We start from the raw sequence: 25,568 nt of genomic DNA on the forward strand, positions 1-25,568 counted from the left end.
TCTCTTCTATTCTGTGCAGTTGAGTGTCCATTTTGACCTGTTGCTGCAAATTCTGACATATGCTGTAAACCCTAGCTGAGCCCAGCATGCAAGCGTACTTTGTGTTTGAGAGCAGGAGTTGCCACAGGCATTTTGTGCCTCTTGCCTGAGGCCCTAAGTGTGAATGTGCTTTGTGCTTTTGAACAGGCTCCCTGGCCTCTCTGTGAGCACAGGCTTCCCTTGAGCTGTTGTGTGGTTCTCCCGACCCATACAAATGCACAGTATACTAGTTCTCTGTGCCTGTACGTACTGGCTCTTGAGTTCAGTGAGTTTGTTTTGCCTGTGACTCAGGCTCTAGTGAACACTGTGAATCTTGCCCAAATGAGTCTGTGCACCTGTACTGAAACCACAGGCCCAGGGTCTGTGCTCACCTTGTTTCCCTTAGGCACAACTGTGTCTATGAATATTCCTGCTGTGGGTGCTTTATCTAGACCTCCTCCCACTCCACTGCCCTCTCTTGATGTGCTGTGTGTGCATGCGCTGTGCTTTCGCAGCCCTGTTGTCCCCTCTGAGCACAGGAAATGTGCATGATCTGAGCCTGGCTCCCAAAGAATTTTTTGTGACTTTGCTTCCTGAAGTCCGGTGGCTGCTTCTAGCAAATATCTAATTCTGGACAGGAAATAAGAATCTGCTCGGTTCAATGGCAATTTCCAAAAGGAAGATAAGTTCTGGTTGACAGGATACAGGGACTTGGGGATGGACTCTCCCCTGTGCCCACTCCCTTCCCTCCTCACAAGCAACCTCTGGAGACTTTCAGTTTTTTTCATTATTTCTCACCTACTATTGTTTCTTTTGTACCCATAGACTTTTGCTTCAGCAACTTCTAGCTGCCTTTTGGGCCTGGCCTTCCTGTTACCAATATCATCTCACCCACAAAACCAGGGTAGAAGGCAGATGAATTGGATAGGGGCTGCGGGCAGTAGGCAGATAAGGCTTGATTTACAACATAGACAACCTTGAAGAAGGGTCTTAAAATTCTAAGGTCATCTGACTTTGTTGTTGTTCCAGAGTAATCTTTGCCTATTTTTCTGTCACCCTTTAGCCCTGTCCTAGCTCCCCTCACTCTGTTCCATCTTGCCCAATTCTATCTATAACTTCTCCCACCTATAGCTTGTCCACAACCTCTCCCAAGACAGGAGGCCAGGAAGTTGTTGTGATTGGAGGGAAACAGGAGGAACAGGAAGCTCCAGAGCCATTAGCTGGGATGTCTTGTGCTTCTCAGCAGTTCCCTGGAGAGCTCTGGCAGCTTTGGAACTCTCTTGCCTGCATGTGGCTTGAAGAGTTTGCTTTTTGGTTTATGGTTTGGTTTTAGTTTGTTTTTGTTTTGTTCATTTCTAAGCCTTTAAGAAGCATTTTTAAAACTGTTTCTTCCTTGAATTATTTGGTGCCTCAATTTTCAACTTTAAATCTAGAGCCTATAAAATTCACCAGAATTATAATCCAGAAATCTAATCTGCCCTGGACTCTAATAGAAATTGTCAAATGTAGAGAGTGGACTCAGCATCAGCATGCTCATACATGTGTACTCAGTATTGATAAGTCAGAGGCTCGGGGAGCCCAAGCTAAGTCAAACCACAAGATGAGGTGGGAATCCAGAACCATCAGGTCTGGCTCCGAGGCAGCCTGGAGAGTTTAGGCATATTGCCAGAAGAAGACCAGACTCTGTCTGAAGTTGTTTCGCTTTAGTGAAGTCTCGAAACCTAAGGAGTCCCTTCTCTTGGGCTTGGCTTATTGCTCTCTATACCAGTGGCTCATATGAGAGGAGTATGAGTTTTGACAGCTCTCTCACTGCCGGTGACCCTTCACACTGGGACCTCTGTGAGCTTGACCTGTCCTTTCTCCTCACTGGGCAGAAGGGAGACAAATAGAGCAACCCAGTTGTTGCTGTGGCTGATCAGGGCATTGGCATAGACTTCCAGCTGGCTATGTCACCATACAGTGAATGTGACATACATCGCTCTGGGCTTCCTCCTTTACTGCTTACTGCCCAGCCACCAGACAGAATCCCATCGTTCCCATGATCTAACCTTCTTCTATCTCTTCTTAAAGATTCCAGATGATGGTGACCCCTCTGTGCCTCAGTGGCTCCCAGAAGGGTAAGTGATTCATCGCAAGATTCCTATGGGTTTTCTCCAACCTCTCTCACTGATTTTAGTTTCCCCCCCTGGAAAGTGGTGGAAATAGCTCCATATGCTAGATCCTAGAGAAGGGGGAGGTTCCATTGTCAGGTGGTTGGTTGGTTCTCTGGGCAGAGAGGAGAACTCTGTGGACAGAGTAGTTCCTATAGAGCAGGAGAGGGAGCGCTAAGGCTCCTCCATCCTCTTTTCTAATTTCTGATCCATTGTATCATGTTGGTAACATGGTCATTAGGTAGAAGAATGAGGAAATTAGAAAAGTTATCTACATTTGGAAATATTTCTTTCCATTCCATCGGTGGCGGAGCTGGTTCTGTTTCAGGTGTTGTGAGTCACCTATGCATTCCTTTCTGCGCTTCATCAAGATGCAGGTGGCATCCCTCTCCGAGTTCTGCATGTTCTGTTTGTGCTTTCTGTCTTGGAGTTTCAGACCCATGTGATTGTACCGAGAGTCGGTTTAAGCTGTTCAACTATTGCCTGTTCTTTTTTTATTTTTATTTTTTGAGAGGTAAAATTACAGATAGAGGGAGAAGCAGAGAGGAAGGTCTTCTGTCTATTGGTTCACTCCCAAAATGGCCGCATCAGCCAGAGCTGCGCTGATCTGAAGCCAAGAGCCAGGTGCTGTTTCCTGGTCTTCCGCATGGGTGCAGGGGCCCAAGCACTTAGGCCATCTTCTACTGCTTTCCCAGGCCACAGGGGAGAGCTGGATCGGAAGAGAAGCAGCCTGGACTAGAACTGGCACCCATATGGGTTGCCGGCGCCACAGGCAGAGGATTAACCTACTGCACCACAGCCCCTATTGTCTGTTCTTGAGAGAGAAAAAGAGTTAAGGTGCTTTCTTTTAGAAATGATCATTTATGTTGCAAATAACATTGTTTTAAGAGATGCATAGTGTAGTTTTTAGAATTAACTACAAATTTGTGGCACTGGTTTCGTTCAGTGAGCTTTAGTTTTTTTCCTCTAATAATTATAAAATATATACATGCCCATGACATATCAGAACTATTTTTAAACGGAGCCACGCAGAAGTTTCTGAATAATTCACTGCTAACTTCTGTCCTTTCTGTCATCTTAGTCCTTGGGAGTTGTCACAATACACAACTTCCTTAGGCCTGGTAGTCTCATTAAAAATAAAGCGTCCTCTGCTCAGAGAGCCAGTTTAATGGAAATTGGAATGACCAGTTGCCTTTTCCAACTCCTGGCCTTGAACCAATTTATGGTTCCATTCTTTGCCATATAGTTGTAAGAACCTATTTACTCTTCCAGAGTTCTCTCTAGACCAGCTGTGGTATACAGCCCCAGCTACTCTGCCTACCTCATTACTCTCATTAAAACCAAGTACATGAGTTCTTTTTAAAAGGCTCAGGATTTTATCATCCAAAAGGCCAGAGAGATTTTGTAGTCTGTCCACCTCACATTATAGCAGTGGCATTAAGCCCCAAAGAGGAAGAAATTTTGACTGAGGACATGTAGTGAGTTAGTAGAATTGGAGCTAAAATGCAGCTCATCTACATGGAAGTCTTTTTTGGACATCCTCTGTTTTACTGCAGATCATTGTGGAAGATCAGGCAAAGAACAACAAAATTAATAAGTATAGAAACACGTATAACATTTTAAAATCTCCAGTTGCTCCATCTGCAATTTTTCCCCTTGTTCCTGTTGATGTGTCCCTAGAGCTAGACCAGCCTCTTTGTATTCTTTTGTTGTTTCTTTCCTAAAGGATTCCCCCACTGCCTCCACTGTTCTTTTGGAAGTCTCCCCTTCCACTTCCCCTGCTTCCACTTGATTGCAGGAACTCTCCTCTCCATGGAGACCCTTTTTCCTCAGGAGATCTGGACAGAATTGGTGACTCTCTTACTGATGGATGGAGAAGGCTTCTTTCTACATGTCATTGTTTGGCAGTCTTGCTCATTTAGGCAGCAGGCTCTTCCTGTAGAGCCATTCCTGTGGACTCTGTCTTCACACAGGCCAGGCAAAACTTACCAATGGGGAGTGTAGTCCTGGCCCGAGTATGGGGAAGAGCCCCTTTGACCAACAATTCCCACCTTGACTTACAGAGCACAGGCACCTTCAGATAAAGAGAAGGGCCTCATACTGTCACTGAGGGATGAAAGAGCTCTCAGTCATTGGCATAAAACCTTAGGAGACTCTAAGAAGCATCCTGAGGTAGATTCCATTGCTTACTATCCCATGAGTTTATTTTCTTTATTTTCTGCCTTCCTTCCCCTCCTCAGAGGCACATGGTTGAAGTCAGTTCATCTCCTCTGAGGAGAAAGAAAGCTGGGAGAATGGAACACTGAATGTGTCAATCACTCGGCATGGCTGAAGGTTCTGATATATTTTCTTCTCTCCTCAGGCCAGCTGGAGGGCTCTATGGCATCGACAGCATGCCAGATCTACGCAGAAAGAAGCCACTGCCACTTGTCAGTGATCTGGTGAGTGAAGACTCTTGTGTAGGCTTAGGCATTAGCCTTAGGGTATCCCCACATTGGGCCTTAGCAAGCTGTCAAAAGTGAAAGTGGTCCATATAGTGACCCGCACTGGTCTGATGATCATTCTGAAGCCTTACTGTAACACGGTAATGGCTTCAGTGAGACCTTGTTCTACCTTACTCCCTAGTCAGAGGCCTGTGTTCTTCATTAGATCAAGTTCCTATCTAGAACATTTGTGGTTTTGTCCCTCAGAGCTGGGTTCTAGTGTCTTCTTCCAGGTATGTAGCTCCTCTAGGTGTTTCTAAAATGTTCTTTGGTGACCTCTAACCTTTGACCTAGATCATTGAGCTTGGTGTGAGATGAGCATTACTGGACCTTGTCCCCTTCTTGGAAGTCAAGGGCAAGTCTCCTCCCAAAACATAGACTTTCTATCAGGGAAGGGAATGTCTGGCCCATGGGCTGCAGAAGGCCCCTGTGATCATTTGGTCTGGCCCTGCCAAGGCAACTGCAGGCGGGACTCAAAATTCAGTAACTCTATATCAGAGTAATTTTTTTTTTATCTTTTATTTAATGAATATAAATTTCCAAAGTACGACTCATGGGTTACAATGGCTTTCCCCCCCATACCGTCCCTCCCACCCACCACCCTCCCCTTTCCCACTCCCTCTCCCCTTCCATTCACATCAGGATTCATTTTCGATTATCTTAGTATACAGAAGATCAGCTTAGTATACCTTAAGTAAGGATTTCAACAGTTTGTTCCCACACAGAAACATAAAGTGATAAATAATAGATGATTTTTTTTAAATGATGATGAAATCAGATCAGACCTATTGTCATGTTTAATCCCAGTGAGAGTCAAGTTGGGAATTGATAATTTCTTTTTTTTTTTTTTTTACAGAAGATCAGTTTAGTGTACATTAAGTAAAGATTTCAATCGTTTTCACCCCCATAGAAACACAAAGTGAAATATACTGTTTGAGTACTCGTTATAGCATTAAGCCTCAGTGTACAGCACATTAAGGACAGAGATCCTACATGAGGAGTAAGTGCACAGTGACTCCTGTTGTTGACTTTACAAACTGACACTCCTGTTTATGGCATCAGTAATCTCCCTATGCACCAGTCATGAGTTTCCAAGGCTATGGAAGCCCCTTGAGTTCTCCGACTCTTATCTTGTTTAGACAAGGTCATAGTCAAAGTGGAGGTTCTCTCCTCCCTTCAGAGAAAGGCACCTCCCTCTTTGAAGACCTGTTCTTTCCACTGGGATCTCACTCACAGAGATCTTTTTGCCAGAGTGTCTTGGCTTTCCATGCCTGAAACACTCTCATGGGCTTTTCATATCAGAGTAATTTTTAAGTTAATGATTTTGTATAGGCCACGAGTGATGTTATAAATATCCAAATGGCCCTTGGCAGCAAAAAGGTTTCTCATCCTATTTTTAACTATCTCTTTAACTTAGTGGCTGGCACTGAAAAGCAATTATAAAAATTTGTGAAATTGAATTGAAACAGGCTTGGAAATGAAAGCTGACCTCAGGAGCTCCAGGATGACCAGAAGCTCCCATTCAGAGACTCATACCTCTGAAGCAGCATCAGCTCAAGGAATTTTCTGTGGCCCTGGGGAGGGGCAGGGTATAGAGTGAGATCCAGGCTCTCCCAGAGTCTCAGAGCTCTAAGACCAGATGTAGAAGGTATATGGGTTCAGTAAGACTCAACCCTTTTATTTACAGCAGTCTTCTGCTCCTATTCTATTTTTTCCCATTCTGGTTTTCCTAGTCGCTCCTTTTTCTTCTCCCCCAACCTCTGCTGTTTTTTTCCCACCTGTTTCTCCTCCATTAGTTGGCTGAATGGAAGTATCACGTGCAGTTTTCTCTTCATCTTCTGTTTTCCTTTCCTCGTTAATTCCTACCATCTGTGTATCTTCTGTCTCTTTTTCCTCCTTTCCAATAACCTCTTCTACTAGCTCTTCATCTAGCTGAAGATAAATTCCAATGTCATCTGTTTTTTCTTTTCTTCCTTTGTTATCACACATCTTTTTCTTCTTTTTCTTCTTCCTTTTCTTCCTTCTTTTTTTCTCATCCTGTGTTCTCTCCTTACCATCAGCAAGTGTCTGGTTATTTTTTTTGTTTTCCTTAATCTGTCTTTTACCTTTGCCTGTCTTTCACTTTATGGCGTAACCCTCCTTAGATTAGGAGCTCTGGGCACTGGGGCCTGGCCAGCTGCCTGGGTTGAAGACAGTTTTTGATGGTCAGAAGCAAAGAGGGCTGGGACATGTTCCCTACTTTGGAGTCTAGGGAAGAACTTCTCTGTCTCCTCTGCAAGTTTTCATGCCCTTAGGGGCCTTTAACATCATGTTGTTCCTTTCTCTGCTTTCCTCTGCGCAGGCTATGGTGAGTGTCTCCAGAGCCCCTGCCCATCCCAAGAGTCCACATCCCAAATCACTGCAGTTCCCTCTCTCCCAGCTGCTTAAGATGATATGACTTCTCTGTGTCCAGTGTGTACTATCTTAGGGAAACCATGTGCCTCTCCAGGGACTTGCCCCTAAAGCTTGGCATTGGCAGGTATGTGAGACCCCTCTACACGAGAGCGTGGCTAGCAGGGCAGACTCAGCTCTCAGACTTGCTCAAGTTAACTGAGAATCCATTGCCCCTTCCACCTGCCATGCGCCCTTCTGGCTTCTACAGCCCCCTGGGAATTGTGTGGACTTGGGAGGTGTCAAGGGGTAGGGGTTAGCATGGAACCACTGTTCTCTGTGATGGTTCTTGAATGTGACACTGACAGAGCTATGTCTCTCTTATTCTTAATTACCTGTTTCCTACCCTAATTTCTAAACTTTTAATTTTTCTTTGTCTTTTTATAGATAAGGAATTTCTGTGGGGTAGGACACCCAAGAAGAGTGAGGGAAAGGGAAGCTCTTTGGGTGCTGGATACCCTAAAGGAAGTACTGTCCTGACACTGGTAGAACAGTCCCCTGAGGGCCGTGGGTTTTTGCCAGGGGCATTCCCTGTGAATGACAGTGAAAGCAGAAAGTAATGAGTTACAGCCAGATGGCTTTGGTCCTTGAGGCTCCCTCTCCAGGACTCTGCCCGCCCCTGGGTATGCTGGGGCTGACAGCAGCTCTTGTCTCACAGTCGCTGCTCCAGTCCCGGAAGGCAGGGATTTCTTCTGCAATGGCTACACGTACCTCTCTCAAGGATGAAGAGCTGGTAAGTGACACAAGGGCCTTCATGAGTCCCCTGACCTCAGGATTGGTGACCGTCTCTATAGCCTGGAATTCTGCCTAGGAATTCAAGAGTACTGGGCACACATATTGATGAGACATATAACTAGCCTCATGTCTTGTTTTTCTCCCCACACTAGGGGAGGCAGTAGTCCAGACCAGAGAGTAAACCCAACTCTCGTGTTGAAAGATGTGACCATTGAACTTGGGCTTTTATGGTGGGCCTCTTACTCCCTGTTTCCTAGTATGTGCAAATGCTGGGACAGGCTCAGATCCAGGGTCAAGCCAAACATGAGTTAGAGCACACTATATTGGGGAATTCTTTTTGCAAGGCTGAGCTATGATGGGGATCAGGCTAGAGCATCTTCTCTACTACCAGAGGAGAAATTAGGGTTCTGATTGTCCCACAGGGTTTCAGTTCAGGCATCTCCCAGCAGAATCTTGAAGTCTCAGATGGCAATGGGGTATGTGTTTTTCAGAAATCCCATGTGTATAAGAAAACCCTACAGGCCTTAATCTACCCCATCTCCTGCACCACACCCCACAACTTTGAAGTCTGGTCGGCCAGTACCCCAACCTACTGCTACGAGTGTGAAGGCCTGCTCTGGGGCATTGCCCGGCAGGGCATGCGCTGCAGCGAGTGTGGAGTCAAGTGCCATGAGAAGTGCCAGGATTTGCTCAATGCCGACTGCCTGCAGCGTGAGTGTCCCTGTGGGATGGGGGTGGGGGAAGCAGGGGCAGCAGGGCGTCCTCAGAATAGTCTGCAGCAAAGAGCTGAGATAGCTGCAGCATCATTCCTACAGTCTCAAACCTTTTCCTTCTCAGAGCTGGTAGAGTCCTGAATCAAGGGCATTTTTTTTTTGCCTTCCTAAGTAGCAGGTCTTACAGTACTCTCTTGAGCACCTTTAGAAAATTCTTTGACCTTTCTGTGGCCTTCTAGTAGAGCTAGCATCTCTTCTAGGATTCACTGATCCCAGAGACTGAGCCTGAATAGTATATACACTGTAGTGACCTTACTGCTCAAATGACTAGAGCATGCTTAATGGGAGACTAAAACTCATGAGGACGGTGATTTCTATGAGATTCCAGGCTCACACAGGAGCCTCCTGAGATCAACAGTGCCAGGAATTGAAGTTTCAAGTGGATTGGACAAAGGTTCAGTAGGACCATGTGCCAGATTCCCAAGGCCCTGGCTAAATATGTGACTTGTGCTGCCATGATGGAGTGGGGAAAGTAGGAGCAGAAAAAACAAGTTGCTGTCAGAGGAGGTTGTAGTACTCAAGGGTCCTGGGTCCTTCCTGCTGCTCTTGCACTCACTGTGGCTGGACTTCAGGAAGAGCAGGTGTGGGGGTGGGGTAAAGTATTCTCCTGCCCATTAGGTCTCCCCAGTGTCACTCAGAGCCAAGCCATAGAAGCAAAAGCTTTAAGGACTGTGGTAGGAGAGGTAAAGGTCTCCTTTAGACCCATTGCACTTCATTATCCCAGGGAGAGATACATGGCCCAGGGAGAGGCCTTGAGGAGTTGTTCACTTAAAATTTTCTGTGAAGAGCCCTAGATTGGTGCCAATGCATGGCTACAGGGGACCTGAAAAGACAGGTAGAATGGAGTCAAAAGAAGAAATGGGCTCTGAGAAGATTGTCTGAAGACAAATGCCAGTGATGACGTTGCCCAAACCCATCATGAGGGGGTGCCAAGCATGTGTGCCAGATGGCCCTTGCTTTAATTGCTGAGAGCTAGCAACAGGCTAGCTGTATTGCTGCTTGCTGGAAACCTTCTGAAAAAGTGCTGCTGTGTGGCCAGGATATCTCAGCCCTTCTCGAGGGTCTTTCAAAGGTCCCAGTCAAGGAAGTAACACCTTGCATGGGATGTGCTAAATGGCAAAAGTAGGATGAAGCCTACATAGTTTTTTCTCTCATCAGAGAATATCATCTGCCTAAGGCTTCTCTGATGCTCAGAGTGGAATGAAATGCCCTTCTGTGGGCGTGGTCCGAAAATGTGCTTTCCAGTGCTTCCAGGGTTAGGGTACAGATACTGGCCTTTATTTTTTCTTCAGTTTTTAGTACAAAGGCCTAAACCTTTAGAGAAACAGATGTGATTCAGTCTGCAAGGTCATTAAAGGAAATATGGGGCTTTAGCTGCTCCTCTAAGAAACCTTGTTGGTGAAATCCACCAGAGGGGTCTGCTCTGCTGTGATCCATGGAAAGCCTGCCAGCCCCTGAGATAAGGTGGCTGAGGCCATGGCTGGGGAAGATGGCCTTTGGTCATACCAGGATAATAATGATAGTTGTAACATAATAGTGACTGAGTATCTGCTAAGTACCAGGCACTGGGCTGGATGCTTCACCTTTGCTTTCTGAAATAATGCATATTGTAGCCCTAAGAGCTGGGCACGGTTATTTCCTCATAGTGTAGTTTATCATACTGGGAATAGCAGAGGCAGAATTTGATCCCAAGTCTCTCTGACACCAAAGACAATTCTTTTCTCATTGAATATCATGTTGTTTTCTGAGATAAAAGCCATTGGAGCTATAGGCAGAAGTAAATCATGTGCCATGACAAATTCTGGAGTTTGTATCATGCTTTGCAGTTGATTGAAATTGGTGGTGTTTGGCTGGCACCGTGGCCCAATAGGCTAATCCTCCGCCTGCAGCGCTGGCAACCCCGGGTTCTAGTCCCAGTCGGGGCACCAGATTCTGTCCCGGTTGCCCCTCTTCCAGTCCAGCTCTCTGCTGTGGCCTGGGAGTGCAGTGCAGGATGGCCTAACTCCTTGGGTCCTGCACTGGCATGGAGACCAGGAGAAGCACCTGGCTCCTGGCTTCGGATCAGCACTGCGTGCTGGCCGCAGCGGCCATTGGAGGGTGAACCAACGGTAAAGGAATACCTTTCTCTCTGTCTCTCTCTCTCTCTCTCTCACTGTCCACTCTGCCTGTCAAAAAAAAAAAAAAAAAAGAAAGAAAGAAAGAAAAAAGAAAGAAATTGGTGGTGTTGCAATGGCCACTACCTCCCCTCCCCCTCCCTGAAAACTGAGACACCTATTGGTGATATTTTGATGGTAGAGTTGAAGAGTTGATGAAAAATCTCAACATGTATCCAAGTAGAAGAGTATAATTAACCTCCATAACAATTATCAAGATTTTGCTACTCTTTGAGTTGTATTTTAAACACCACTGACTGGAGAGTATGTCTCTCAGTGATTAAATTTTCAAGAGCTGTTCCAGCCTCTCCAAACTTCTCCCACTGCCCCATAGCCTCTCCAGGCCCCATTTCTCAGCTTGTCTGTGGTCTGGAAGGTAGCTTGTTGGTTAACCCTGTATTCTGCCTCTGATCGTCCTTTAGGGGCTGCAGAAAAGAGCTCTAAACATGGAGCTGAGGACCGGACCCAAAATATTATCATGGCCATGAAAGACCGCATGAAGATCCGAGAGCGTAACAAACCAGAGATCTTTGAAGTTATCCGGGATGTCTTCTCAGTGAGCAAAGTTGCCCATGTGCAGCAAATGAAAACGGTGAAACAGAGTGTATTAGATGGCACCTCCAAATGGTCAGCCAAGATTACCATCACTGGTAAGCAGGCTGAAGTCTGAGGAATAGGAAGGCCTGGGTAGTGGGGAAGAACCAAGGGAAGAGACATCCTTATGCTTCTAAGAAAGAAGATAGGACTAAGGGGAAGAGAGAGAGCCACATTATTCCTCTTCACTAGACCCTGGTGCTGTGGGGGAGGCAAGACTGATATCAGCAAACAGTAGGAACCCTAGTGCAAGGAGCTGGTAGCAACCTGACAGTATAGACTTGATTAACAGTTTGATATGTAATTATAAAAGGTAGAGCTGAGGGAAGTGGGCAGACAGGAGACAGGGAATAGTTAACCAGTGGTTTACAAACCAGGTAGGTGGGGCTAAAGTGTGTATGTATCAAAGATGCTAAGGGCTAGTACAGGGGTAAGTAGTAAGTTAGGGCCCAAGTGGGGGAAGTGGGGTTTTTGGGCTAAACTTTGAGGGAAAGACTGTAGACCAGGGACTAAGTGGATATTGAGGAGCAGAGAGAAGCTGATGAACAGCACATGAGTAGTGTTATGGAGGGCTCCTGACTTCCTCTGACATGTATGTACTCTGAAGCTTCCTGTATGTGCTTGGGTTGCAGTGGTGTGTGCCCAGGGCCTACAAGCCAAGGATAAAACAGGATCTAGTGACCCTTATGTGACTGTGCAAGTTGGCAAAACCAAGAAGCGTACCAAGACCATTTTTGGAAACTTGAATCCTGTTTGGGAGGAGAAGTTCCATTTGTAAGTCATGGAGTTTTGTGTATTTTGGGGGAGCAGCATCACACCCTGCTGTTCTACACGTGAGCCCTAAGGTTGAGCAGGAGCAATGGAGAAATCCCATTTCTCACATGCTTCATTTGGGCAACAGCTGTTTTTTGTTTTTGTTTCTATTTTCTCGTTTTTTTCTCACTAACTATTATATCAGAGTGCTTTACCCAAGTTCCACCTTAACAGAGGTGTTAAAGGCCCTAAAATACCTCATACTGCTTTCCCTAGCACTGGGAAGATTTTATCAGTGATAGAACCAGTTATCCCTCCCAGCCTTGCCACCTTGCCTAGGAAGGATTAAAGGCGCTTTAGGAAGTGAAGGAAGAGTGCTTGTACAGCTTGGTAATTCTGATGTGGAGATGGGAATGTGATATCTGCAGAAGTTTCCATTTTCCTTAAGGGAAGCTTTCTTCCTGCCTCAGTTTCCATTCCCACTTCTTTTCCCATTATCTTACTTTCTTAGACCATTTCATGTGATAGTAAAGGTTGATTATTGAAAAATGATGAACTTATCCTAGGATGTGGACTAATAGCTGGAGAATACAGATGGTTTCCCACTCCCCCAAAGTCTAGGATCAGGACTTTGGGCCTGAAGCAGCTAAGTGGACTGACTGTTTGCAGGTCTTCTGTCGGCTCTTTGGAGAGCTCATGTAGAAAGGGATCGGGTATAGTAAAATTAATTTGCAGTCCTGGGGCAACAGTTACTGAGGGAAGCATTTATTTCTTTGAAAAATCTGAATGATTCCTTCCTCTGATTAATTTCAAGTGAACTGTTTGTATTGCCATTTTTTCCCACTTTTAGTATAATTTACAAACTTTCTGTTATGTACAAGACACATACAAGCCGGGGCCGCGGCTCACTAGGCTAATCCTCCGCCTGTGGTGCTGGCACACCGGGTTCTAGTCCTAGTGGGGGCGCCAGATTCTGTCCCGGTTGCTCCTCTTCCAGTCCAGCTCTCTGCTGTGGCCTGGGAGTGCAGTGGAGGATGGCCCAAGTGCTTTGCCCTGCACCCCATGGGAGACCAGGAGAAGCACCTGGCTCCTGCCTTCGGATCAGCGTGGTGTGCTGGCCGCAGCGCCGGCTGCAGCACGCCAGCCGCAGCGGCCATTGGAGGGTGAACCAACGGTAAAGGAAGACCTTTTTCTCTGTTCTCTCTCTCTCACTGTCCACTCTGCCTGTCAAAAAAAAAAAAAAAAAAAAAAAAAAAAAAAAAAAAGACACATACATAACATAATTCCTTGACTTCAGGAATCTCATCGTTTATTCTTTTGCAGTAGAACAGTAGTTACACTATACTGTTTTAATGGAATGTGCAAAGATATTATGAGAACACAGGAAAAGGAGCAGCGAATTCTGAGTATAACTTTAGGGTGAGGTAACAGGGCCCAGAAAGCAATTTTTGGAGAGGAGAGAAGGAAGGAGATGCCTGGGCAAAACTCCCTTCTCCAGAGCAAATACTATAGAGGAGGTGGCAATCCAAAGGGATGGCAAGGGGATGGGAGAAGTTCACCAAGCACAGATAGGTGATGGGAAGTTAGGAAAGTAAGCAGATGTGTAGATGGACCTACCATGAGTGTCTAGCACCTTTACTAAGATCATACGTCAGACGCTGAAGAGGCAGCTACCACTTGCTTCTTGGGGCTCTGTGGCATGTCCAGCTGTTTTCTTGTTGATGTTACTGATACAGCCAGCTGCATAGGAAGTCAGAATTGACGCTAATTACTCTTCCTCCTGCTTTCCCTAGTCTCAGGCTGGAGGACTAGATAATGGTATATAGAGTTTCCCCAGCTGAGGATGGAGGAGCCATTTGCTAAGACTGACTCACTTTGGTGTCCTCTGACTCCTCCTCGTCTTCCAGGATCTTCAAGTATAGTTGATGGAACTCTTAGGAGGGGATTGGAAATTGTAGGAGAGGGCCCTGTTGGGTCTGTTCCTAAACAGAGCTACCTAATTCTCTTGCAGTGAGTGCCACAACTCCTCTGACCGCATTAAGGTACGTGTATGGGATGAAGATGATGACATCAAATCCAGAGTGAAGCAGCGACTAAAGCGAGAGTCTGATGATTTCCTTGGCCAGACCATCATCGAAGTTCGGACACTGAGTGGCGAGATGGACGTGTGGTACAACCTGGGTGAGGAAGCGACTGGAGAGAGTTTCTAGGAAAGGAGAGCATATAGAGGGATCTGGGGAATTCCCATCTAGCAACACTGCCAATCCCTGCAGCATAGCTCTACACAGAGCTTGTCTTGCCTACAGAAGTGACCAGTGGTAGGAATGGGCGCCAGGGAACTGGTGGTGGCTGGCACTCACTCTGGCTGAACATTCTTCAGGTTTCACAAACCCCTTTAATCTTCATACTCCTCTCTTCCACCCAGTCAATTCAGGAATATATGTGGTCGCTGAAGTGAGTGTACCCTATTGAGTGAACCGTTGGGTCAGTGCCACCTTTTCCTTGGGTTAAGCTAGGATGGACTGTCTCTGCTATCTGTAATTGTATTGGTGTCAATCTTCAGTTTTCTTTCCTTCCTAGAGAAGAGAACAGACAAGTCAGCCGTGTCAGGGGCTATCCGACTACAAATCAGCGTGGAGATCAAGGGGGAGGAGAAGGTAGCCCCCTACCATGTGCAGTATACATGTCTCCATGAGGTGAGCCAACGCTTGGTAGGTGGGAGGCCTGAAACCAGGGCATGGGCCCTTGACATAAGTAGGATTGCTAGCTGCTTGAAGATCTATTATTTTTTCATGTTTGGCTCACTGTGCCACCCTGGACAGATCAGGGGTCTGAGCCCAGACTCAGGTCTTTCACAAATGAGAGTAGCCTACTGAGGCCATAGGAGGAGCTGAGCATTATCTTGAAGGACAGAATTTCTCCAGAACCCTGCTCGCATTCTCCTGGACTTTACCACCAGGGTTTGGGTTTGTTTTTTGTGTGTATTTAACCCTTTGCTTTCTCTGCACTGTCTCCTGCAGAACCTTTTCCATTACCTCACAGACATTCAGGGCAGTGGAGGAGTCCGGATCCCTGAGGCTCGAGGAGATGATGCCTGGAAAGTGTACTTTGATGAGACAGCCCAAGAAATTGTGGATGAATTTGCCATGCGCTATGGCATCGAATCCATATACCAGGCCATGACGTGAGGCTCTTGTGGGGCTCTGGGGAGGGGCTGCTTACCTTTGGGGGACTAACAAAGGCACATTGATGTGGTAGACAGGTCCTTAGTTACACAGAGAGAGAAGGAGAGGCAGAGAAAGTCTTCCATCCACTGATTCACTCCCCAGGTGGCTGCAATGGCCAGAACTCAGCCAATCTGAAGCCAGGAGCCAGGAGCTTCTTCCAGGACTCCCACACAGGTGCAGGGGCCCAAGGATTTAGGCCATCTTCACTGATTTCCCAGGCCATAGCAGAGAGCTGAATCAGAAGCAGAGCAGCCAGGACTCGAACTGGCACCCATATGGGATGCCGGCACTGCAGGCAGCAGCTTTTCCAGCTACGCCATAGCGCCGGCCCCAACAGTGTTTCCTTACTTTCCTCTCTGAACTGGGTGTGGGTCTATATGTTCTAGAACAAAGAAGGTGTATGTAGAAAGGGGGTATGTCTTTCAGTAACTCAGGAGGAAGGTGCTTATCTGTGCATCCCAGAGTTCAGGGATAGGAAAAGGACAGGGAGGAATGTAAGGACAAACTTGTCCAGACATCTTGGACCTGAGCAGACAGGGCATGTATGCTCATGTCTATGTGTGTGACAAGGCAAGCTGCCTAGACTGGTCTAGGAGTCAGAGAGGACACCACACTGTAGGGAGTCGACCGAGATTCTCCTAACAGGAATTCTGACTGTTTCAAGAAGTGGCGTGGCTTATCTGTTGGTGAGGCTGCCACTAGAGCTATGTAGGGGAAGCAGTCCTAGGTTAGCAGCAGAGGATGGGGAATGCCCTGGTTATGCTTCATTTAGTATGCAAACTTTTCATTTCTCAAAGATTTATTTTGTCTAAGGCAGATTAACAGAGAGGGAGAGACAAAGAGGTCTTTGGACAATCCACTGGTTTACTCTGCAATAGCTGGAGCTGGGCTAGACCAGGCCAAAGTCAGGAGCTCAGAACTCAGCAGGTCTCCCACGTGGGTGACAGGAACCCAAGTGCTTGGGCCATCATCCCAGGCACATTAACAGGAAGCTGGATTGGAAGTGCAGATTAGCCAGGACTCAAATTAGGCTCTATGAGATAGTGGCTTAACCCACTACCCCCAATGCCCACCCCTATAAAATTTTTTTGAGTTTCTATTTGGCTTTTGCTTCGAATCCTGAAGGGTCTTTGAGGCTGAAGATGCTGTGTTTTTTAGGCACTTTGCATGTTTGTCATCCAAGTACATGTGTCCTGGTGTGCCAGCAGTGATGAGCACCTTACTAGCCAACATCAATGCCTACTATGCCCACACAACTGCCTCTACCAATGTTTCTGCATCTGATCGCTTTGCAGCCTCCAACTTTGGGGTGAGTGGATGTAAAAACATATGTACTCATTTGTTATCAAAAATCTGATATTTCTTTACTGGTCCTATGGAGTTGATTGATATGACAGAAATTCAGATAGTTGCCATGTGGGTAGATGACCCTTTACCTCTTTCCTTGTAAGTGTATAGACCATACCAATAGACTGTTCTGATATAAACAAGTTCTAAAGCAAAGTTTAGAGGAGGAGATGCCACCTGGGTTCAGGCATAATCTCTCTGGACCAACACTTAATAGAGTCACCATGTTCTTCAGTTCTGCAGGTCCATGAATGGATCTTTCTTAAAATCATTCAGTCTTTCTGTGACAGATGTATTCTATGTAAGTTCATATGGGATTAATGTCTCAGTGAAGATGCCAGGGCATACTTGAACCTGTCCTTTTTCTAGTGTCTGAACTGTTTTCCCTATCCAGAGTGTGCCCTTTCTGGTGTTAAGTACCTGAGAATTGAGTCATTACTAAGAATTTCATGACATAAATTCAGTATAAACTGGATTAAATATTTCTGACCTACCATAAAGATTACCTTTCTAGGGATAAAATTACCAATATTCTCTTAATCCACCGAGCCTCTGATCTGTTTTCTAGTACCATTTTCTAGTACTTTTGTTGTTACTATTAAGTATTTCTGTAATTGAATTAATATAATTGATTAAACTAGTCAGATTGTCTCATCCCATTATATATTGGCTTATATCTAATTATATAGTCAGTGTATGTATTCTGGTAATGTTATGCCAGTAGCCTACTGACATGTGATTCCACATTTAATTATACTTTTCCGTGGAAAAGTGTAATTAAATATATTTCAAAAATTATATGCTAAGGGAATTTATGTAAGACATGGTTTAAAGAGAGACCCCCCTCATACTTTCTTGATCATCTTCCAAATACCTCACTGTTTCTTCCTTTCATTGTAGTTATTTAACTATTATGTGCTATACCAACATAAGTCAAAAGACTTCAGATGCAGGAACAAATTGGAGAGTGTGTTGGAGTTCCTTTTATCGCCTAAGATGAGTTACAGTCCCAAAGAGATGGAAATGCTGGTCATGACCCATGGATGTTGAGTTGAAAGAGCTATTTCCCCTCTCAGGAACCTGGCTTTCCCCTGGTTAGTGTGAGATTTCCTACTGTGAGACAGAGGTGCTAAGAGAGGGAACAGGGACCATCTGTCCCATTTTTCCTTTACATTGTTCTCTCCACGGACAGGGATGGGGTAGGATGGTGCCTCCTCACTACCCTTTCTGCTCTCTCGGAGGTGATTCTGTTTCTGTTGTACTCCAGGGAGCTCAGAAACAAGTTCTTTCTCTCTCTCTCTCTTTCTCTCTCTCTCTCTCTCTCCACTCTCCCCCTCCCCTCTCCCCCCTCTCCCCTCTCCCCTCTCCCCCCTCTCTCCCCTCTCCCCTCTTTCCCCTGTCCCCTCTCTCTCTCTCCTCTCTCCTCTCTCCTCTCTCCTCTCTCCTCTCTCATTATTTATTTCTCCCCCTCAGAAAGAGAGATTTGTAAAACTTCTGGACCAGCTACACAACTCACTGAGGATTGACCTCTCCACATACAGGGTAAGTGAAGACGTGTCTGTGGTTTGGGATAATAGATGATATCAGATTCAGTCTACCGAGATACAGGTGAGTGATGGCTATAAAGATCAAAGACAAGGAAAATTGTTCTGTACCGTCACACTCAGCTGAGCTGCTCATGCCACTGATGCCTGTGATCCTCCCATCTCCAAGGAGCACGCAGTGTGTACATAGCCAGTATGGCTGCATTTTATAGACAGTTGGCGTTCCATCCCACTCATCATTCTACCCAACTTGGATGACATTCTCATTAGGAATTTCCTCAGAATCATCTCTTCCAGAAGCGCCCTTTTTAAAATAGATACTTAATTGCATTTCCTTTTTGCATTTTTCCATAATCTCATTTTCCAGGGGAGGTATGAGAATCTGGGTGGAGGAAGAGAGAAATCATTTGTATCAGAGATTATGCTCAGTCCTAATTTGAAAGGAGGAAATCAATGGAGTAGGTGTGGGAGGGGCGCCTGGGATGAGGCAAGACAAGGAAAGGGGCAGCTTCTCAGTTCCTCCTAAGTCAGGTCTGTGTAGAACGCCTTTACTACTTGCTTAGAATGTTATGAACGTCTAGAACAGGCAATAGACGCACATTAACAAGTAAGTATAAAAACATCCTCAAAGTCAAAAGGAAGTAAGATTTTACTTAACTATACCTCCAAGGCTCTCCATTTGCACAGATAATGGAGAGTTGACTGTATATCTTACGTTTGGCATATAAGTAGCCGTTGGCAGCTTTACAACACTGAGCCTGAACGTGGAGTGTGGCTCAGCATCTCCCTTCAGCTCTCCATGGCAGTTTCCTCCTAAAACTCGTGCCACAGAGAGTGGAGTTAGTTACATTGGACAGTCCTATGGAACTTCCAAAAGCAGTTCTGCTCAGAGCTCTGCATGGAAAGCATAGTTCTTGGACCTCAGTTTGTCTGAAATATGGCTCCACTTATATTCCAGGATATACAGATAGATTTTTGATCTTTGAGCATGCACTGTTTGGGTGTAAGCATCTTTATCCAAGAAAAGTTCATGTGTCTGTGTGTTTGTACAAATGCTTACACGTTGCTTGAGGAATAGGGTTGGGGAGAGGGTATGTTGCTTTCTGGGCTGCAGAATAGTAACGCTTTTCGTCAAGGGTCAGTTTGTGTCAGTAGAGGTGGAGGGAACTTGGCTAGCAAAAATTCCAGTGAGTATCAGGGAAGCTTTGATTTCATTGCTTTGGGCAGGGAAGGTTTTCATATTCCTCTGTTCCTTTCTTACATTTGATTGGTTGACAATAGAACAATTTCCCGGCTGGGAGCCCCGAGAGACTTCAGGACTTGAAATCCACAGTGGATTTGCTGACCAGCATTACTTTCTTCAGAATGAAGGTAAAGGATGGACTGGGGACTTGACCACAGGGACTTGAGAATAAGAATCATTGAGCAGAGTCTGGTGCTACAGGATTCATCACCTCTAAGTTTATATTTCAGCTCACCTGTTCCCTGAGTTTTTCGAGAAAAAGTACATAGAACACGGATCAGTGAGGATGGGCTAGAGGGTCTCCTCATCTGTGATCCTGTTAATCTCATCACAGGCCAAGATCCAGGGACTCCTGGGAGATCTAGAATAGGTTTCCCAGAGAGCTAAGAGGCTATCCCACCTAAATGAGCAGGACCCTGCGCCCATATTTCTTCTATAATTGGCAGGTACAAGAGCTACAGAGCCCTCCAAGAGCCAGCCAGGTGGTAAGGGATTGTGTGAAGGCCTGCTTGAACTCCACATATGAGTATATCTTCAACAACTGTCACGACCTGTACAGCCATCAGTACCAGCTGGTAAGAGGCTCAGCATCAGGTAGGCCAGCCATCGGAGGCTCTGTGGAGCCTCAGCTTTCCTTTGCTGCAGTCAAGGGGTAGAAAGGAGCTCAGGACAAAGTCCTTGATGTGCTTATGGGTGAATTGTGGGGATGGACTGTGTAGACCACTAGTCATATGTGGGTAGAGAGGAACCCTTGGGCAAGATGTGACATATCAGAGTTGAACAGAAGTGGCAACCATGTTTTATTTTAGTGCTGAAGAAAGTGAAGCTAATTTGAGCACAGTTCAGGGTTGAATAGGTGAATTCTCAGCCTATCTCAGTCTTTTTTTCTCTCCCAAGGTTAATGTCATTTGACCCCTATGAGTTCTGGACTGCCTTTCTCTGAAATCTGTAGCTGTCTCTATGAGCCACTGGCTCTTAGACATTTAACTCTTCCCACTGATCCCTTCTCCCTGTAATGCATGGTCTTAGATATATTTATCAGGGAACTATGAATGCTGATTCTATCCTGTGAGATTGAGCTACTTTACCTGTTTTAGAATGGCATCCCAACACAGTACCTGGTAGCTTAATACACTTTTACAGATCCTTCTAATAACATACTTTTTAAAAAAGATTTATTTATTTGAAAGTCAGAATTACACAGAGAGAGACCGAGAGTCAGAAAGAGAGAGGTCTTCTATCTGCTGGTTCACTCCTCAATTGGCCGCAACGGCCAGAGCTGTGCTGATCCAAAGCCAGGAGCCAGGAGCTTCTTCCGGGTTTCCCATAGGGGTGAAGGGACCCAAGGACTTGGGCTATCTTCTGTTGCTTTCCCAGGCCATAGCAAAGAGCTGGATCAGAAGTGGAGCAGCCAGGACTCGAACCGGTGCCCATATGGGATGCTGGCACTGCAGGCGGCGGCCTTACCTGCTGCTCCACGGCGGCAGCCCCATTTAATAGCATACTTTTTACCGTCACTACTCATCCTTCATTTCAGAGCCAGGGCTTTCTTCTGGGTCTAGTTTCTCAAATATAATTTCTGCCTTAGCACTGCCTTACTGACCATAAATTTTGCAAAGTACATTTCCTTCAGTCCAACAAATATATATTGAGTGTTCTAGACTAGATCTAAGAAAAGCACAGTGCTCCCTCCTCAGTTAGTTCATAGTTTTGTGAATGTATAAAGATCGTTCAAAAAGTTCATAGAAATGTATGTTATGGAAAGCTATTGATGGATTTCAAAAGTCTTTTTCACCCAAATAAGCTTTTAATTCCATTTTCCACAAACTTGTTGAAATTCCCTCATACAACTTCAATCAAAGCTGTCTGTTAAAAGAGCCTTGAAAAAGGGATAAGATTGAAGAGATTTCAAGGGGGAAGAAGTCACTCTTGATCAGGTACTGGAAAAGCGCTATAAAACAAGGAGCATTTGAGATAAACTCTGAGAGGCAGTAGGATTAAGACAGCAAGAGATACACAAACAACCTCAATCTCTCACATGTTTATCCTTGGGTGACAGTATCTAATTTGTAAGGCACCTAGGGGTGCCTTAATTACTGAGATCTTGTTTGTGCTGCCTTCTCTCATTCCCACAAGTACTTTTTGTGCCATCTAAGGCTTCTTCCTTTTAAGGTAAATGAAACCTCCCATTGGCTCCTAGGGCCTTTGTTTTGCTTGCTAGGTATGTATTCTGGGCTCTTCTGTAACTGTGTATGGATTCTCTCTGGTTGTGAGACGATCCTGTTCTCAGCTTTGGTCTTTTAGCTATGCAAATATCTGTTTGAATATTTGATTTCTATTCCCCAGCATGAGAATGAACTAAACTTTGAATGAGAGCTTGTAAACCATTCAGGAACTTTCTTTAGCCTTTGTATTTGTATTTTGCTATCATCTGTTACTGTCTCACAATCTCATGTTCTCATTATTCAATATTTACTCAGGAATACACTTTGACATCTTTTGAAATTCCCAGGTACTGACCTTCAGTCATTGGTTCATTTATCCATTTTCATTTAACAAATGGAGCATTAGAGATGTAGAGTTGATCTCTGCCTTTAGGGAACTCATTTTTTGGTGGAAGTGGGAGCAAATTACTGTATGTAGTGTTTTTTGTTATTTTATTGTAGTTGTGGTTGTCTGATACATCTATAGCAGGGATCCATGGAGGGTCCTCTGGGAGCCCACAGGCAGGGTATCTAATCACTCCAGGATATCAGGGGAAACAGGAGAGGTCGAGTGCAACCTGAATTTCGAATTAGATAAAGAAAGGGGCTGGAGGTAAAGAAAAGACCCTGTAGAAGAAATAGAATGTTTATTGACAGAGTTGTGTATGGATATGTAAATTTAAGGAACTATAAGCAATTTAATTAGGGTGATGATAGCAGCAGGCTTTGGAATTCAGCTATCTGGGATCAAATCTTGATTCCACTGTTTTATACCTACATGACCTTGGGCAAATCTTATAACCTGGCTGTTCTTCAGTCTCTTCATCTGTTTAGTGAAGGTGATGAGGATTTCAACTCAGTGGAGTTGTTATGAGGATTAAATGAGATACTACATGTAAAGATTTTAGCAGAGGGCCTGGCACATAATAACCACTAAACAAGTGGAGGCAGTGCTGTGGTGATGGCTGCAACAAAGCAGAAGCGAGGAGGCCTGTGTTGGAGAAGAGGTCGTGTTCTGTAGGACTTTTGTGCGGAGATAAGGAACTTTACTGAAGCCTGTGGGAGGGCTTTAAGTGGAGAAGTAACATTGTGAGATTTTCTTTCTTTTTTTTTTTTTTTAAAGGTCTTCCTTCTGTTGGTTCACCCCCCAGATGGCCTCTACAGCCAGCGCGTTGCACCGATCCGAAGCCAAGAGCCAGGTGCTTCCTCCTGGTCTCCCGTGCGGGTGCAGGGCCCAAGCACTTGGGCCATCCTCCACTGCCCTCCCGGGCCACAGCAAAGAGCTGGACTGGAAGAGGAGCAACCAGGACAGAACTGGTGCCCCAACCGGGACTAGAACCCGGGGTGCCAGCGCCGCAGGCGGAGGATTAGCCTAGTGAGCCACAGCGCCAGCCAGCCGTGAGATTTTCTTTAAACAAAGGTCTCTGGGGGCCTATGCTGTGGCACAGTGGGTTAAAGCCCAAGTCTGCAGCACTGGCATCCCATATGGGTGCCGGTTCGAGTCCTGGCTGCTCCACTTCTGATCCAGCTCTCTGCTATGGCCTGGGAAAGAAGTACAAGATGGCCCAAGCACCTACCTGGGAGGCCCGGAAGAAGTTCTTGGCTCCTGGCTTTGGATCAGCACAGCTCCGGCCATTGCAGTCTTTCAGGGAGTGAATCAGTGGATGGAAGACCTCTCTCTCTTTTTCTGCCTTTGCCTCTCTGTAACTCTGCCTTTCAAATAAATAAATAAATCTAAAAAAAAAAAAAAAAAAAAAAAAGAAAGGAAGAAAGGTCTCTGATGGCTGTGCAGAGGAGGGATTAGATTGAAGATCAAAGGCTAGGCGGAGGATCTTTGAATGAGAAGAGCCTGAGGCAGGATAGTGACAGAGAAAAATGGAAGAATGTGGGAGAAAAATAAAAGGATACTAAGAGGTAAAATCAACAGGATGTAGATTTGGGACTGGTTTCCAGTAATTCTGCAGGCTTATTAAGGATTGTGGGGACTTGGCAATGACATATGACATCCCAAGAGAAGTCTTCTTCTTGTGCTTCTGTACTTCTCCACCTTTGCTGTTATCCCATAGGAGACAGTATCCCTTCCAGCCTGTCTGTGGTGACCCTTCCCTGTCCTGTCTGCAGTCTGAATGTAGAGTGAATTATCTTTTCCTGAGCTCTACCACTGTGTTCCTTTGCCTCTGCCCAAGCAAGCCCTTTTCTTATCCAGTTAGGCAAATAGCTCCCTAAATGCATTTCTTCCTCCAGGTAGGCTCAACTGCTTGGTAAGTCTGCTCAGAAACTCCTGCAGAATCTGAAGCAGCTTCTCCAAGCTGAGATGTATGTGTGGTGGTGGTCGTTGGTGGCAGGTGATAGGTGTCAAAGGAGGGCACCACTAGAAGAATGCTGCCTAGGGGCTCACGTAGCACTAGACCTATTTCCTGAGGCTGCTTCCTTCACAGAGTCACTCTTCACAGCAGCTGAGAAAGAAGGGTGATAGGCAGCAGTATGTCTCCTGGACTGACCAAGCTTATCAGAGCAGTGTCCTGAGCTGGCATGGGTTCCTTGTGTCCAAGAATCTCCTGATAGCCACCCCTCTCACAGAACAGGGGCATTCTTGTAGAAGACAGGTTCTAGGAGAGGAAGGGTACTTAGTTCTAGAGGAAGGGAAAAAAGGAAGAGGAAGATTTGGTACATAACCTCATTCTACTATAACCTTCCCTCTCTTCCACTGTCTCCTCTGGAACCAGAATCAGGAGCTACCTCCAGAGGAACAAGGACCCAGCATTCAGAACCTGGATTTCTGGCCCAAACTGATCACACTCATCGTGTCAATCATAGAGGAAGATAAGAATTCCTACACGCCTGTTCTGAACCAGTGAGTATCACCCTACTTGGCCCTGTCTTGTTTGTGATTGGTCTATCCATCTAACAGTCTCTTTCTTTCCTATCTCTGTATGTTTGCAGTGCCACCTCTTCCTCCTGTCCGTCCGTCTGTCCTTGTGTCCCTTGTATCTGTCTGGGTAACTGTTTCTGGAGACAGATGTGGAAACATAACGGGGGGCCTTGCCCAGACTGAGCCAGCATCCCTGAAGTGAGAGACTTTGGGGACTATGGCTGCCCTGGGAGCCCCAGGGAATCCAAAGACCTTGTGTGTGTGTGCCTGTCTACAAAAGTAGGCTTTGTTATAGACCACACCCCTGCCCTTTCTCAACCAGCTTATGTAGCCTGGGCCTACCTTCCAGCTTCAACCCTTTTCCTTTGGGCCTCAATTCCCTGACTTGTGGGCTTCCTCTCCCCTGGGCTCCCCCACCCTTGCCTAAGGGAGTCCTCCCTCCCCACTTATCCCTCCACTGTCCCCTGGGCCCCTTTTCTCCAGATTGAGCCTCGTCTTGTTCCTTAGACTTCGCTCTTCAATATGATTTTCCAAACACTGAGTACCTTAGCCCTGGAAAGGAGCAAATCAAATGGCTGTTTTATCATTCTGTGACTGTGGTTTCTTCCACCATCCAGGTTTCCTCAGGAATTGAATGTGGGAAAAGTCAGTGCGGAAGTGATGTGGCATCTTTTTGCCCAGGACATGAAATATGCACTGGAGGGTAAGGGTCTCCCCAAGTCAGGGGACTCCTAATCCCAGCACCTTCTTTGTTGTCCCTTTCCTTTCCCAGACAACAAGTTCTAGGTGAATGGTGTAGTGAGACACTGAAGAGATTCTAGGTCTGGTTGGAGGTAACCCGCAGGAGGCCTTGAGTGGACAAAGTTATAGCCAAAGGAAATAGTGGAAATGGTTGTGTGGATGTTGGCTCCTCCTTCCAGCTTTAGAGCCAATGCCTGTTCAAGATTCTCCTAGCCCAGAGATCAACTCTTCCCATGGTGGGTGTCCTTAGGTGGCCCACCTCCTGGAGAATGGTCTTGTGAAATGTTATCTCTACAATTTT

At 45.8% G+C, this 25,568-nt stretch overlaps 1 protein-coding gene across 26 annotated transcripts in view; it reads left to right on the plus strand.

Annotated features, from left to right (window-relative positions):
• UNC13B (unc-13 homolog B) overlaps window positions 1–25,568 on the plus strand; it is a 261,972-nt gene that overhangs the window by 224,028 nt on the left and 12,376 nt on the right. For all 26 annotated transcript variants that reach the window (XM_070053821.1, XM_070053890.1, XM_070053828.1 and 23 more), the window contains 15 exons: window positions 2,089–2,135; window positions 4,531–4,609; window positions 7,740–7,814; window positions 8,308–8,527; window positions 11,165–11,392; window positions 11,969–12,110; window positions 14,101–14,270; window positions 14,670–14,785; window positions 15,110–15,273; window positions 16,475–16,625; window positions 18,137–18,205; window positions 19,489–19,578; window positions 19,897–20,025; window positions 24,381–24,508; window positions 25,144–25,229. In XM_070053821.1, the coding sequence (XP_069909922.1) occupies window positions 2,089–2,135; window positions 4,531–4,609; window positions 7,740–7,814; window positions 8,308–8,527; window positions 11,165–11,392; window positions 11,969–12,110; window positions 14,101–14,270; window positions 14,670–14,785; window positions 15,110–15,273; window positions 16,475–16,625; window positions 18,137–18,205; window positions 19,489–19,578; window positions 19,897–20,025; window positions 24,381–24,508; window positions 25,144–25,229 (1,894 nt within the window). The remainder of the gene's footprint in view (window positions 1–2,088; window positions 2,136–4,530; window positions 4,610–7,739; window positions 7,815–8,307; window positions 8,528–11,164; window positions 11,393–11,968; window positions 12,111–14,100; window positions 14,271–14,669; window positions 14,786–15,109; window positions 15,274–16,474; window positions 16,626–18,136; window positions 18,206–19,488; window positions 19,579–19,896; window positions 20,026–24,380; window positions 24,509–25,143; window positions 25,230–25,568) is intronic.

The sequence above is a fragment of the Oryctolagus cuniculus genome, chromosome 1, assembly GCF_964237555.1.
Source record: "Oryctolagus cuniculus chromosome 1, mOryCun1.1, whole genome shotgun sequence".
Taxonomy (NCBI): domain Eukaryota; kingdom Metazoa; phylum Chordata; class Mammalia; order Lagomorpha; family Leporidae; genus Oryctolagus; species Oryctolagus cuniculus.